This window comes from Antechinus flavipes, chromosome 1 (assembly GCF_016432865.1).
Source record: "Antechinus flavipes isolate AdamAnt ecotype Samford, QLD, Australia chromosome 1, AdamAnt_v2, whole genome shotgun sequence".
NCBI classification, from domain to species: domain Eukaryota; kingdom Metazoa; phylum Chordata; class Mammalia; order Dasyuromorphia; family Dasyuridae; genus Antechinus; species Antechinus flavipes.
In genome coordinates this window covers 110,968,361-110,985,460 of record NC_067398.1, presented here as the reverse complement: position 1 = coordinate 110,985,460, position 17,100 = coordinate 110,968,361, and the positions used below count along the sequence as shown (strand labels likewise).

The following is a 17,100-nucleotide window of genomic DNA, read 5'->3' as shown; positions in this document are numbered from 1 at the left end:
GAAAACTAACACCACTCATGTTAAGTAGGAAAAGAAATTCAAATTGGTTTAATGTCCTAAGTTGATGTCATTTTATTTTTTTTCTAACAGTAATGAACAGCTTACAAATGCTAATGAGTAACTAATTTCATTTGCCTCCAAGAAAAGCAGTGAAGTAAAAAAGTATTTTAAAGTGAAAAACATCTCAATTCTATAAGTATTTCAGGTTGTCAGGACACTGAGATGTCTTGAATCTTTAAATATTTATATTAAAAGTATATAACATGGCAAGCACAAAATTGATTTTCGAGCAGTCTTACACACAGGCACTCATCTGCTTAATTATTTTAACCATTTATATGTGAAACAATTGGGAGGTAGATAGGAAAAGCTACCACTAAGTAGATTATAAACCCATGTATAATACTGTAATATCCCAGTTAGATGAATACTTTCCAAATTTTAAAATTATTCCTTATTCACTGATTGAGTCAAATTACACATATATATATAATCTTACTTATTTCAGCACATTAAATATAGAAAAGGTTGTAGAATTTAGTGTTTTCTTTTTGATAGATAAATTTGCTAATTTAATGCATATAGGAAAAGGGGGAGAAGATAAAAATGTATCTATCACAAAGCTCCAAATCCACAGGGGAAATTTTATTTTTAAAATGGCAATTATAATGTCTTGGATTTCACTGAGGCATGTAGTGATACACTGCCTTTCTTAAGTGGAATATAGAGCAAGAATATATTGTAATAAGATGAATATCCACCTTAAAATGAAAAATGTTATGATGAAATGTATATTCTCTAAGTATGTCTCACTGGAAATTTTCTTATGAGTTTTCAAATTTTATGTTTACATATATACTATCAAACAATTTATGGTTTTTCTATGGAACAAATCTCTCTTATCACTAATTCAGATCAGTGAACATTTATTGAATATATGCTAAATATATGCATGTGTGTATATAGATACATATATACATATGTATGTATGTATATACAAGGCTCTGATATGGTTACCCTTATACCTTTTTTTAAGAATTTGTATCCTGGCCCTGCTTCTAATTAAATATGTAACAAATTATTTCCCCTCTTTGGGGCTGTTTCCTTTTCTTAAAATGAAAAGGTAAAATGAGAGCTTTTTTTAAAATGAAAGGATGAAACAATGGTTTCTGTGGTACCTTCCTTTTTATTGGGCCTGCACATTTGGGATCACTATTAAAACCAGACCCTATGCTCTTTACCAACAATCCCCATACATAAATTGACATTACAGACTGCAGTTCATTAGCCAAGCATTATAAAAAGAGTTCACTGGGTTTCAGGCCTTTCGCAGTTCAAATTTGTGTTTTATGCTTAAGAGGCTTTACTTCCCAAACTGCCAATGTGGCAAATCTGTCATGGTAGCAATAGGAATAGGATGAAAGCCCCTGGAAAACCTGCTCTTACACTTATTTCAAATGTCAGTACCAAAGATGATTGCTTGTGTTATAGCTGAACAGGGAAAGGTCAGATCTCAGCCTTGCACAGATTTTCTTTTTTTTTTTTTTAAATCAGCCCACAAGGCTTCTTTAAAAAATAAAAAGACGATGCTCCACAGAGAAATATATGGATATTGAAATAACTGCAGTCAGATGTGTTTGTCATTTGCTGATATCAATCATTACTCTCCATAATTAAGGGAGTGAGTGGCTATTTGTGTGGGTGTTTGGTAAATCAATGTTCAGTTTGCTGCTTTAAGTACATTTTATATAAATATTTAAAACAATCCAATACTACAAATACCTTGAGGAATATATAATTGTGAGCTTTTTCATTACAAGATACTTATTTTGCAAGAGACATGTTCTGTTTTATCTATTAACAATGAATAATGCCACATGCCGTAAAACCTTATTAAGTCAGCATCAGTTTATCAAAATTGTGTGTAATTCAAAGCAATCCCTATTCTCCTTCCCCCCATCATATGTCCTATTGTTCTTTAATAATGATATTCATACCTGTTTCATTGAAAATGCATTTTCCGGCCCTGTGGATTTCAAATTAATGAAGTTTTATAGTTCCCTGTTTTCACTATTCCTTGAAATATTATCCCATATAATTCCCACTTCAATTCTCTGAAGTCAACAGCTATATCATAACTGCATCCCTGCCCTTCATAATGCTCTTCCTATCACTTTCACATAACAACAAACACCAACTCAAATACAATACTTGCAATTAAACTAAGCAACTGGCCACTCTCTAGGTTCTCTCTTATTCCTCTCCATGGTATTTCTCTCCTCATTCTGTATTCCTCTCTCTATTCCTCCAGCTCCCAACTGACTTTTGTTAAGACTTGAGCCAATCATCTACCACAGCTTCTGATGGCTGATACCAAAAAGTGTAAATATCCTATAAGTCAGGGTCATACTAGAAGCTCTCTGCACACTGCCATTCCCTGCCCTTGTCTGTTTTGTTCTTAATCTTTCTTCCCTTAATCCCAAATATCCTAAGATTCTTTCCTCTTTTTTGCACAACTTTCACATAGATAGTCAGCAGTCAGAGATGATGGTGTATGGTAAAGTCAGCACAATCCAGGGCCAAGCTAAATTCAATTTTGTCATTTGTGTATTGGATAACACACACATACACACACACACTACTTCCCACAACAGTGACACATTTTGTTTATTATTATCAGAAAGTCATCAGTGACCCTCATGTTGTATTATGGTTTTAACCAAGATCTTTGAGGAGAGAAGGGGATTATTTGGATTGAAAAAGAAAAGCAATTTTGATTTTAAATATGGAAACACAGTCTTACCTTTCCCTTGATTTGTAGGAAAGGGGTTTCCAAAGTCCTGCTGTTTTGGCTTCAAAGAATGTGGCATTGGCATCCCTGGCCCCTGAGGGACCTGAAATAGAGGTTTCCCATTGGTAACCACTTGTCTCCTGGGGCTCAATGCTGGAAGGTGGATGGGGCTATCCGCTGAGTTGTTCTGAGGAACTATCCCTCCTCCTGAGTGCAGCTTGAGATGGAGATTTCCAACAGCAGGGCTGGGAGTACTGCCATTGGATGATGGGCAAGATGTCCCTGATGGGACTCTGACAGGAGGGATGTGCTGGCTACTCATCATCCCTGGCCCCTGTGGAGTGCCTGATGTACGGTGGAGATTCATGCTGCATGACCTTCCATTCATTGTGAAAAGCCAATGGCTAGGGGTTAATAATCCAGTGCCACTGGTGACTCCTTTCAGGCCAGATCCAGTAAGTTACCCATGATGTAGGATTTATGCCTGTTTCAAAAACAAACACAGGAATTTTTTAAAGTCAAGAATTAAAATACTTTATTAGAATAGTCCATATCCATAGAATCCATATAAAGATATTTTTAAAAAGGGATACCTACGTCCCAATTGTAATAAACAAATGGTCTCTGTTTTTAGGAAATAGTTCATTTTGACACCTGTAGATTTCTAGCATAGGAGAAACACAACTCAATGTTTGTGAGTATGACATAGATATTTAAGAAATTCTTAGTGGCGTCTTTAATTCTAGAAACTGAGACTAAGAAAGTTTTAAAAATCTGGCCAAAGGAATGATTAGGACCAATGATAAAACATACTATTCATCTCCTAAAAGAAGGAAGTAGACTCAGGGTGTAGAATGAAAATATTTTAGTCATGACCAAGACATAATTTGTTTTGCTTGACTGAGTATTTGTTGCAAAAGTTTTTTGTTTTTCCTTTAGATAAGAGTGATGATGGAAAGAAAAGAAAACAGATTCAAGTTAACTAAAAAATTTAATTTCAAAAAAAGAAAGGTGCTACAACAAGTTTCTGAAATAGGTAAAAAAGGTAGATGTTGTCTATGAGCAAATATTCATGGGCAAACCAAAATTTTAAGAGTGATTTCTCTTTGTAATGAATTTGTTGTGTTCCCCCAATCCCTCTATGTAACTGGTTCCTAAGATGGTTTCAGCATGTATTCTTGCTCAGATGGTGCCCTTGTGTGACACAGAATAAAAAGTGAGCCATGACAAATCTTGGCTTCCTTAAGTTTAGGAAAGTAGTCGCTTGCAGAAAGCTAGGAAGCAAAGCCAGCAATGCTAGCTTAATAACTTCATATTGCACATGAGTACATAAATGATTTAAGTCTAAGCTACAATATCACAAACATTTGATTTTTTTTAACCCTGGAAGAGGAAAAAAGGAGAAAGGATGCATGAAAATGAAATATAACCAAAAGAACAAAGAAATTTAATGCTCTAAGTTAGATTCATCCAACATGGAATTGTCAAAGACAACTAGAAAGGAACTAGGTGATGATGATGTGACATCTTATTTTATAATTGAGGAAACTCAAAAAAAAAATGAGGAAATTTATTGTGACCTAAAATAGGTCATGTAGATAGCAAGGAGAAGAATCAAGGCTTGAACCCTGGTCTTCTGACTCTGTCTGCTTTCCTGAAAAATCAAGTCCAGTGATGTTCAGAGGCAATGTTTCCCATTCCATCCCATCCAGTCATCAGAGTCACATTTTGAAATCATTCACCAACAATGTAAAAATGGCCCCCAAATATTTAAAGTTCCCATTTGAATGTACCCATCAGAAGTAAATGGGGAGAATGAGATGGAAAGGCCAGAAACTCCAGAAGCAAACTCAAATCAGACATTTTAAAATCTCTCAGTTTTACTCAACTTCAATGCATTTTTTTTAATTTCCCCAGTTGTTAATGTTATTGCTATTCCTGGAAACTTGTATTTACGTTATATATATTTTCTATTGACTTATTTTTTTATTATGTTGTTTCCTCCAAAGGAAATGTCAACTCCTTGAAGGCAGGGACTATTCCATTTTTTGTCTTTTGCTCTCAAATGATTCATGTATTGCCTAGAACAACTATAGTGATTGATAAACACTCACTGTGGGGAAAACTGACTATAAGCTCTTTAGGAACATCACCAAAATGAAGTCTGTTAACTTAGTTTTGAACTAAGGAAGGAGTTTCTCTCACTTTGCCCAAAGGTCCCAGAGTCCAAAGCCAAATATTGATCCATTGCTGATGTAACTGATAACCAAATAACTTCAGTTTTGTGAAGTGTGAATCCATCTTGTAACAGTTTCAAATGCAGCTTAAAAGAACTCACTAGTTTGAATGGAATAAAATGAAACCTGAGTAATTCAAGGAAGCAGCAATGAAATTAAAATCATCATCATCATCATAGTACCTGCTATTTCAATGGCATCCCGATAATATCCTGCAAAAATAGTGCTGACCCAAAGAAACTGTGAAACATCTAATAGCAATAATAGCAATGAACATCATCAAAATGATAACTCATGATTTAAAGCCTTCCATCTTACTCTTCTACCTACTGAATTCCTATTAATATTTATACTGATACTGAACTCAATTCAATTGCTACCCTTTGAATTGAAACCTTCCTTGCATTTTTCAATTACTTTCTCCCTTAGACCTCATATAAGACTGTTTTATACTTCTCTAATATACTTTTTAGGTAATAATGTGAAAAAATCTATCTGGATTGATATCTTCATTCCTCTCTATTCGATTGTAAACTTCATGAAGACAGAACTCACTGGGATTTTAAGCAATTTTGTTATCTTCCTCAGAATTCAGCACAATGATCTATATAGACCCTAGATAAATGTTTACTGAACAAATGAACTAACATTTATATGGTGGTTTAAGGTTTATAATGTACTTTCCTCAACCCACTTATAAAGGAAGAACTAAATCAAGACAGGTAAGGGAATTACAGAACCTCAGGGATTGAAAGGGACCCAGTCTTTCCTTCGTTCTATATACAGGACCCCTGTCACCTCACTTTTGAGGCATGCTGGGAATCAGCACCCATTCAAGAAAACCATAATTCATGACCCTGCATTGATATGTTTCTTTTACCATCCAAGCATAGGAAATATTGGTTCAAAACAAAAAACATTCAAAAAATAAACATATTAAAATAACAAGGCAGGTTCTTCCTTTATCATCACACAGAAATATATGATCACCTCATCAGTGAGAGATGAGACTTACACAGGAAACACCAATTCGTCCTCCCAAGTTGACATCTTTGCTGAAAATTTCTTTTCCCCATCACCCGTTATTCTTTCTTGCTTTCTTCTCTATGCTAATGACACTGTTAAGTGATATAATAAAGATGCACTTATTCCTCTCCATTTTTCTGGTCTTTGTTTTTAACCCAGATGAGTTGCTCCCTGCTACATCATAAACTATGAACTCTCTTCTCCCACCGGAAGACTATATCAACTCTTTTTAGCTCTTAGCCCCAAGCATTACTATTAGCAAGCTTCTCATTTGAGATATGGCCAACATTTGTCTCTTGAACTGAACTCCATTGCTCACACATAGATTCTCCCAGTCTAAACTCTTTTTGTTATGGTCAGAAAATTCCTTATAAATTGTTTGCCAGCTGATATCAATGAATTATATCCCAAGAGTCCACTTAGTAAAACAATAAAGGATCTAGGGCGAACTGTGTTAAAGATGAGATTTCTAACTTCCATTATGCTTCTAGTCTAACCTGAGTCCCTATAAATTAGAGGTGTCAAACAAGAAAAGACCAGCAACATTCTAGAATGTGCTCCAAGATCAAATACATTTGAGAAATACTTGACAAAATAAATAAAAATTCAATAGACCATATATAATATTAATATGTGGTTTTCTAAGTCAGTATGAAGCGGGCATGAAACCTTATTAATGATTTAGTAGTTCCTTTTTATTTGAGTTTGACATACTGCTACAAATTATCTCAGAAATAAGACTACAAGGAAGCTGGTGGAGCTGGTGACCTTTATCCCTTTTCCCCTAATCATGGAATCATTGCATTGTGGAGCTAACAACCTTTGTACTCCACACACACACACACACACACACACACACACACACACACACACATCTCCAAGCAAAATCTCTCTGCTCCCTACAATTGTTTAGAAAAGCTAGGACAATACTAATCCAACTATACCATAGCTAGGTCTATATTCCAAAGAGATTACCACCCCACCCCACCCCAAAAAAAGGTGGGTTGGAGGAAGGACCTACATGTAAAAATATTTTTAGCAGCTCTTTTTTGGTACCAAAGAATTGGAAATTGAGGGAATGCCCATCAATTGGGAAATGACTGAACTAAGTTGTAATGTATGATTATAATGGAATACTTTTGTGATATAAGAAATGATGAGCAGACAGATTTCAGATTGCTATCTTGGGGAGATGGGAGAAGAGAAAGAGAAATCTGGAACTCAAAATCTTAGAAAAAAGAATGATGAAAACAATCTTTATATGTAATTGAAAAAATAAAATGCTACTTTTTAAAAAAGGAAATCTCGGGCAAGAAAAAAATCTCATTTAGAGAGATGTAATGAGAAAAAACTGATTTGTAGAGGACATACATTTCTCAAATAATCTATTGTCCTTCAAGAGTAAGCTGAAACCAGCTCTAACTGGTCTGAAAGGGCCAATTGTTAAAATGTTCAGTGTGAACATTTACACCTTTGAAATCATCAAAATACAAATCAGGGCTTGTTGTTTTGGGGTGTTTTGGGGTTTTTTTTTGCCAATTGTCTAACTTTTTAAAAATTATGGGGAAAATGTTTAAAATATGGATTGAATTTAAAAGTGTTTCCTGTATTTTTCAGAGAGCTTATTAAATATTTACTAGAATACCACTGGATAATACACATAATTCTGTCTTGACTATTGCTATTATATATATATATATATATGTATATATGTATGTATGTATGTATGTGTGTGTATATATGTGTGTGTGTGTGTGTGTGTGTGTGTGTGTGTGTATGTAATGTATGTATTTTGCTGAGGCAATTGGGGGTTAAGTAATTAGCCCAGGGTCACCTAGCTAGGAAGTGTTAAGTATCTGAATCCAAATTTAAACTCAGGTCCTCCTGATGTCAGGGCTAGTGCTCTATTCACTGCACCACCTAGCTGCCCCTGTTTATTAATACATTATAGCCAAACCCCATCATAATGTTATATCACTGTAACTGTTCAACTGACCAATGAGTACAATGGAAAGATTCAGAACCACAGAACTTAGGTTTGAATCCTGTCTCTACCATTTACTCTTTCCCTGATTTTCAACAAATTACTTAAACTAGCCCTGCACCTCGGCTTCCTCATTTATAAAACAAATGATTTGGATCTGATGGCCTCTATATTCCCTCCTAGGTCTAAATCCATGATCACCTCAGTCATATAAATTATGTGACTTCTTTCTGCTCTCTTCTACCTATCCCTTGCTCGGTTCCCAAGACCATCTTTTGGAACAATTTACTTGTAAGATCATATAATAGATTAGTTAAGAGTAAGATTTAAAGATAGATAAGATAAATTCCAACCACTTGCATCTTGATTTAAGTTTGCTAGAACCATAAAATGAAAGAGATAATAGTTCAGAATAGACTTCCCGTCTTTGCCCTGGAAAGACTTCAATGCAATCTTTCTAATATTCATGTTTAAGAAAACTGTATTCTATTCCCTTTCAGTCTATTGATTTATGGGTGATTATGGCAAGTCATTTTGTTTCCTGGTGTTTTACCAGATAACATTTGCCATTTATTTCTCAGACATTAATTAAATAATGTTTGTGGAGCCCTTTGAACTCTACAAAGGAAAGTACTTACACAGTACCAGAAAAAAAAATCAAAAGAAATATGATTTACTGGCAGTTTACTTAAACTGGGGAATTGTCCAGCAGTACTGGAAATATGAGTCACTGAGTCTATGGTCCAAGTGACAACTGTCTGTAAATTTTTAGACTGTGTCCATTTCCAGGTTTTTAAAACAAGGGAGTCATTTTTGGCAGCAAGAACACATACAATCAGGAATTCTCATCAAAAATATGAACAAAAACATATTTACTTATTATATCATTAGTTTGGGTCATTAAGATAAAGAGGTTATAGAAAAGAATAAATAATTAAATAGCAGAGAACTTAATTAGACATTGGACATTTGCACCTGCCTGTCTATTTTGTTTTTTTTTTCTTTTATAAATTGTACCCTTTATTTTAAATATCTTCAAGGTAAAAGTAAAAAATAAAAATTATAATTTAAAATGTGATATCTCAATAACATAGTCAGCAAGAAAAATTATTACTATCATGAGGAAAAAGCTAATAGTAGTTTCTTCATGCAAACTGATCCAAAAAAATTGGAGATGAAACAATTTTTTATTTTCATCGACATTCCAGTTTTCCACAATAACTATCATTGAATAGTGTCCAGTATCAGACTCCAGATTAAAAAATTAATTCTAGCATATTCTAGACATATACACCAACTCTAAAACACTAACTTTTCAACAACTTGATTGAGTTGGATAGTATGTAGAATATAATATGTGGCTTTTCTTCTCAAGAACCTCAATGGACTTCCCATTTCCAACTAAGTGGTAATAGAATTTTTCCCTGACATTTAAAGCCTTCCACAGTTCAGTTCTAATCTACTTTTCAATACTCCTTTCATACTACTCACACGATATTCCATCTGAATTGGACTCATCCTCTCATCCTGCATTACTTTTGTCTTGTCCTAGAATATTTATTTTCCTAACACCCAGCTCAAACAGTATCCTCTTCAAGAAGTTTTTCCTGAACTCTCCCCCAACTATATATTTTTTCCATAAGAAATTTAACCTGTATGTGTATGTACATGTGTGTAAATGTGTCTATGTGTATAGTTGATTATCTTTTCCTTTTTCTATCCTGTACCATTTCTGTATCTGGAATGAATTCCTACAACCTCTGATTCTTGACCTTTTTTTCATCCTTCAAGGACCAAGATACCAACTTCTTTATGACATTTTCTTGAGCTTTCCAACCCAATCCTTATCTTCTACTCCATCTTCTTAAGTGAGCTCCCTTTCCTTAAACTTATCATAGTATTCACCTTGACCTCTCCTACAAATTATCAGGTGCAATTAAATTATAAATGTTTATTAAGCACCTACTATATATTAGGTATTGTGCTAAGTGTTAAAGTTACACACACATACACACAAAAAGAAAAATTATTCTCTGTCCTCAGAGAGCTGACAATCTGATAGAAGGGAAACAATATACAAAAAACAAAAAAGGTAAGGAAGGGCATCCAACTCAGGGGCATAGTCAGAGTCAGAATAGTCTTATAGTAAAGACAAGGCCAGAAGAGATGTCTTGAGTTGAGTTTCCTCCTTAAAGTGGAAATTTTGGACTTCATGGCTCAATTCTCCAATCAGTACAAAAAGTGTTGATGACTTCAGGGGTCCTCAAACTTTTTAAATAGGGGGCCAGTTCACTGTCCCTCAGAGTGTTGGTGGGCCGGACTATAGTAAAAACAAAAACTTTGTTTTGTGGGCCTTTAAATAAAGAAACTTATAGCCCTGGGTGAGGGGGATAAATGTCCTCAGCGGCTGCATCTGGCCTGTGGGCCATAGTTTGAGGAATCCTGATAGCATCAAGACTGATGGGGTCTTCCAGAATGATTGTTTTTTTCAATATTAAGCTTCCTGGGAAGATGACAGAGGAAAGACAATGCCCAAATGCCTCTCTAAACAACTTTAAAATAATTCCTCAAAATTCATTCTGGAATAGTAGAACCCACAAAAGGATAGAGTGAAATAATTTTTCAGCCCAAGACTATTTAGAGGCTTGGCAGGAAAGATCTGTCACACCAGAGGTGACAGTGGAACTCAGTCCAGGGTAACCAATGCCCCTGCAAGACAACAGGAGCCTGTTTTTTAGCAGCAGGTTTTGGAGGCAACTGAATCTGCAGCAGCTGCTTCCAGAGCTCTCAACTCATAGACAATCAAGGACAACTGGTCAGAAAAAGATTGCAGAGGTCCCTTTGTTGGTACCGGGTGGAAAACTCTGTTGCATTACTTATATACAGACCTTATTGCAGAACAAAGGCAAGAAAGATTATTAGCACACTGGAGCTTGTGGCCTCAAGAGAATAGGGATCCTGTCATAGTTACAGGGCATAAAAGAATGCTTGTTGTTATTCAAGTACCAGAGTATATGCCAGGAGAGCAGTAAACACACCTCTCCTTAGATTATACCACTTTGGAAGCTGAAAATTTACAGAGCCCCCCAGAACCAACTCTGAAAATAGCTGCACAAAAAACCTGAAGCTTGGGATAGTACACCAGGAGCAGAGCCCAATTTTAACATAAAATTAAAAGTCAAGAAATGGGCTGGGGAAATGAGCAAACAACAAAAGAGTCTGACCATAGAAAGTTACCATGGGGACAAAGAAAAACACAAACTCAGAAAAAAATAATGAAGTCAAAGGCTACATCCAAAACCTCAAATGTGAATTGATCTCAGGACAAAAAAAAGAATCTTTAGAAAAGCTCAAATGGGATTTTAAAAATAAAATTAGACAGACAGGGAGAAGAAAGTTGAGAAAAAAAATTAGAGCAATGCAAGAAAATCATGGGGAGAAAAGAATCAACAGCTTGGTAAAGGAGGCATAAAAATACTGAAGAAGAAAAAAATAACACCTTAAAAAACAGAATAGGCCAAATGGTAAAAGAAATACAAAAATCCACTAAAGAGAAGAACTCCTTAAAAAACAGAATTGACCACATAAGGAAATATGTACAAAAATTCACTGAAAAAAGAATGATTTCTTAAAAAATAGAAATGTCCAAAAAGAAAAGGAGGTACAAAAATTAGATGAAGAAAATAATTCCTTAAAAATTAGATTTGGGCAAGGAGTGCTAGTGACTCCATGAGACAAGAAACAGTAAAACAAAATCAAAAGAATGGAAAAATAGGAAAAACTTTCATTTAAAAAACTGATCTAGAAAATAGATCGAGGAGAGAAATTTTAAGAATTATTGGACTACCTGAAGGCCATATTCAAATAAAGAGCCTGGAAATCATATTTCAAGAAATGAAATCCTAATACTGCCTTAAAACCTAGAATCAGAAAGCAAAATAGATATTGAAAGAAGTCATTGGTAGCCACCTTAAAGAGATCCCAAAATGAAAACTATAAGAAATATCATAGCCAAATTCCAGAGCTCCCAGGTCATAGAGAAAAGACTGCAAGTAGCCAGAAAGAAAAAATCCCACTATCATGGAGCCATAATCAGAATAATCTAAGATATAACAGCTTCTATGTTAAAGGATCAGAAGATTCAGAATATTTTATTCCAGAAGGCAAAAAAAGCTGGCATTACAACCAAAACTCATGTACTCAGCCAAACTAAGTATAATACTTCAAGGGAAAACAATAGATATTCAATGAAATAGAAGATTTTCAAACATTCCTGATGAAAGACTAGAGCTAAATAGAAAAGTTGACTTTCAAATACAAAAGTCAAGAGAATCATATAAAGATAAACAGGAAAGGGAAACTATAAAGGATTAAATTAAATAAAATTAAATTGTTTACATTCCTACATAGGAAAATGAAACTTGTAATTCCTTAAAATTTTTCTCATTATTAGAGCAGTTAGAAAAAGTTTACAGACAAAGGGAGTGGCTATGAGCTGTATATGATGGGATGATTAAAAAAAAATTAGGGGTTGAGAAAGAGGAATGTGCAGGAGGAAGGGAGAGAGAGAATGGTGCAATTATCTCAAATGAAAGAGATAAAAGAACTTTTACAGTGGAGCGAAAATGGGAAGGCAAGAAGTGCTTGAACTTTACTATCATCAGAATTAGCTCAACAAGGGAATAACAAACACTCAGTTGGGTATAGAAATCTATTTTACTGTATAACAAAATAGAAAGGGATAAGGAAATAAGAGAAGGAGAGGATGATGAAAGACTGGTGAAAAAGTGGGTTCATTGAGGAAGATAGTAGTTAGATGCAAAACATTTTTGAAGATGGCCAGGAAAAAAGAAGAAAGTAGGGAAAATGGGAAAAATAGGGGGAGGAAAATACACGGTAATCATAACTGTGAAAAAATATTTATACCAAGTATTTCTGATAAAAGTTGCATTTCTCAAATATATAGACAATTGAGTCAAATTTATAAGAATTCCCTAATTATTAAATGGCAAAGGATATAAATAGGCAATTTTCAAATGAAATAATTCAAGCTATATTTATAATCATATGAAAAATGCTTTAAATCACTAGTGATTAGAGAAATGCGAATTAAAACAACTCTGAGATACTACCTTATATCTATCAAGTATAAGCTAAATGATAAAAGAGAAAAATGACAAATGTTAGAGGGAATATGGAAAAATCCAGACACTCATTTGCAATACTGGTAGAGTTGTGAACTCATCCAATCATTCTAGGAAGCAATTGTATCCCAAAGAGATCATAAAAAAGGAAAGGACCTAAATGTACAAAATATTTAGCAGGTCTTTTTGTAGTAGCAAAGAATTGGAAATTGGGGGAATGCCCATCAATTGGGGAATAGTTAAAGTGGTATATAATTGTGATGGAAAGCTATTCTGCTATAAGAAATGATGAGCAGGATGCTCACAGAAAAACTTGGAAAGACTTATATGAAGTGAGACAAAATGAATATATACATTATACACAGTAACAACAATAATGTACAGTGATCGGCCAAATGGTTTAGTATACTTACGATAAAAAAAAGTGCTATCTACCTTCAGAAGAAAAACTGATAAGAGTCTGAATACAGATTAAAGCATACTTTTAAAAAACTTTTGTTATTTTTCTTTTTTGTTTGTTTTCTTGTACAATTTGACTAACATGGAGATGCATTTCACACATGTATAACCTATACCAAATTACTTGTCATCTCAAGAAGGTTGTAGGGGAAAGAAGGAGAGAAGAAGGAAGAGAATTTGGAACTCATTTTTTAAAAATGAATGTTATATAGTTTTAATATATTTAACATATTTTGGATTGTTTGCCATCTAGGAGATGGGCTGAAGGGAAGGGGAGAGAAAATTTTATACACAAGATTTTGCAAGGATCAATGTTAAAAAAAAATTAACCATGCATATGTTTTGACAATAAAAAGTTTTAACAAAAATATTACAATTATATATATATGTATATATATAATTATGAAAAAATAAAATTATATAAAGAAAAAATATAAAGAATAGCTTTCCTCTTAGAAAGCAAGGAAACAAAAAAAGAATAAGATTATTATGGCCTAGTATTACACTGCCTCATATCACAATTATTTATGCAAGAACTATATCCAGAAGAAAAAATCTCCTCCTAAGGTTAACTCCTCCTAATTCAGGTTGACAAGATTAAAGGTTAAGTTTTTGCTCTGGTATTAAATACTTCTTTCTCCCTATTAGCAGTTTAAAAAGGAAGCAGCTAGGTGGCTCAGTGAATCGAGCACTAGGTCTGGAGTCAGGAAGACCTGAGTTCAAATTCAGCTCAGATACTTACTAGCTATGTGACCTTGGGCAAGTCACTTAGTTTCTGTTTGCCTTAATCTCCAGGAGAAGCAAATGGCAAACTAGTCCAATATCCAAAACTATATGAGAACAGTTTTGGCATGTGCTATTGTTCTCAGAGTCACAAAGAGTGAAACATGACTGAAAAACAACAACAACAATATACAATGAAAAAAGCATTACTACCACCCACAGAATGAAGTCATTGAGTCCTAAGGTGTTTAGTTTCATTTCATTTTGTTTTGTTTTTTGCTAAACCATGGGCTTACCAAAAAGAAAAAAAAAGAAAAAAGAAAAAAATCAAAGTTAATTGCTGAGAGAATTGTATAAATATGTTTATGCATATTGGATTTAACATATATTTTAACATGTTTAATATATACTGGATTGCCTGCCATCTAGGGGAGAGGGTAGGGAGAAGGAGGAGAAAATCTGAAACCCGAGGCTATTTAAGGGTCAATGTTGTCCAATTACCCTGCATTATTTTGAAAATAAAAAGCTGTATTAAAAAATAAATAAACCCAATTATATTTCTGCTTTAAAATATTGCAAGTCTTGATCCTGTATCCCTTAGTTAGAGAAAGCAATGACCATATACAAGAAAAGAAGATTTAATAATTGGTATCAAGGTATATTATATTCAATAGGTGTGTGATCCTTGACATTTTGGTACCTGTCCTATATAAAAGCCCCTTAATACTTCTATCTTTTGTAGTTTATCAAACCATTCATCTATCTATTCACTGGGAAAAGGTACTAGGAATAGAAAGTTTGTGAAAGTCCCTCCCCTCCAGGAAATGTATTCTATCAGGACAGCCAACATGCGCATATATAAGTAGATATGAAATACATGAAAGATAGTTAATGAAGTAAGGAAATAGAATTTGTTTAATTAGGAAAGGTTTTATGTTAAAGGTAATACCTTTGCTGCATCTTGAGTGATGGGAGGAATTATATGTCATAGAGGGAAAGAAGATAGCATCCAGAATTCCAGTTCACTAGTGTAAAGGTTAAATGACAAAAGCTTGATTATTATGTATAAAGACCTAAACAAAGATTAGCCTTTCTGTAGCATTTCTCTAACAGGAAAAGGTAGTATTCAGGAAATCCTGACTAACCTAAAGTATTTCTGACTGTTTATTATTAATTATTCATTTCTTTAAAGAATTTAATAAATTCCAATTTCAATTTTTTTTTAAAAAGTTAACTTTTGCCCTCACCATCTAATGGAAGACAAAAAGCAATAAATAAATACAAAGCAAGTTAAACAGGAAATAAGTATATGGGGTTCAGAAAAGCCTCCTGTTAAAGGTAACTAAGGAAGCCAGTAGATAGAGAAGGGGGAAGACAATATTCCATGCATGGGGGACAACTAGAGAAAGTACTGGGAGACCAGAGATAGAGTGTCTTGTTCATAGCACAGTAAAAAAGCCAGTGTCACTGCACAAGAGAGTGCATACTTGGCAGGGAGTAATGTATTAAAAAAAAAAAAAAAAACCTGCAAAAGGGCTTTGAAGACTAAATAGGACTTTAAATTAATCCTGGAGGTATTAGTCTTTATTAATTTGGGCCAGGGGGGAAGATTTGCACTTAAGGAAAATCAGTTTGGTGACTGAATGGAGGGTGGATTAGAGAAAGAAGAGATTTAAAACAACTGAATTGCAGGTTATTGCAATAGTCTAAGAATGAGATACAGGGAAAAGGGAAGAAAATATTATATGGGAAGAAAGAGATGACATTCAACTACCTCCATACACACTAATTTTTCTCATTCCTTATTTTTGAGAGAGGGACTAAAATATTTCAAAAATTCCCTGGGGAAGGTGAGATTCATGAAAAGTTAAGAGGCCTGTTTGTTTTGCATGAGTGAAGCTTTTGCTATTGATTCAAATAATGCCTCAAATACTCATGACTTGCACCATTTTGTGTCTCAGTTTTGATGGCTATAAAATGGGATAATAACAGCACATAATTTACAGATTTGTATAAATTCTAGCTATTTGTCTAACCTGGCATGTACTTAGTGTCTAGCATTGATTCGTTGTACACAAGAGGCATTTAATAAATATTTGCTGAATTGAATTCAATAAAATCAATAGCAAATGTTGCACTCATAAAAACAAATTCAGTAGTGGAAATAATCATGAAAGCAGAGTTTAAAAGCAATAAGATAGCTATATTATCTTGCACCCTTTATTTCTAGAACTTAATATTTTTTTTATCTGTAACATGAAGAATGGTTAAACTAATAAGTTGGATCTTCTTTCCAGGTTCAACATTCTATAATTTTTCTAGACCACTTAGAATTAATAATAATCTTTTGGACTAAGAAATGTGTAAATTGGGAAGGATTGAGGACTTTAAGATATATGGAATGAGATAACACAACCCCCAGGATAGTTTTCCTTTGGTGTTGCTAATTAGAAAATTAGAAAAATAAAATCTCTTTGAATTGGATTTGCCAACCCTATGCCTAGATAAACCATAACCATTCAACGGGATAATTGCTTTCCTACTATATTTTAAAAATTAACAATTCTATTAAAAAATCTAAGAAGTAAATGGAAAGGATTAAGGAATTTAAGATGCAGGGTAAAAAATTTTCCCTTAGTTGAAAATTTTTCTTAGTTCTTTTCTTTTTCCTCTTCATGAGGCTTTGAGCCACTGCTATACATAAGCACATTTGTGCTAATACATAAGCACAAAATT

At 33.9% G+C, this 17,100-nt stretch overlaps 1 protein-coding gene across 2 annotated transcripts in view; it reads right to left on the bottom strand.

Moving 5' to 3' along the window:
* GLIS3 (GLIS family zinc finger 3) overlaps positions 1-17,100 on the bottom strand; it is a 615,465-nt gene that overhangs the window by 585,057 nt on the left and 13,308 nt on the right. For both annotated transcript variants that reach the window (XM_051987896.1, XM_051987905.1), the window contains exon 2: positions 2,804-3,275. In XM_051987896.1, coding sequence (XP_051843856.1) covers positions 2,804-3,179 — 376 coding nt within the window. In that variant the 5' untranslated portion in view covers positions 3,180-3,275. The remainder of the gene's footprint in view (positions 1-2,803; positions 3,276-17,100) is intronic.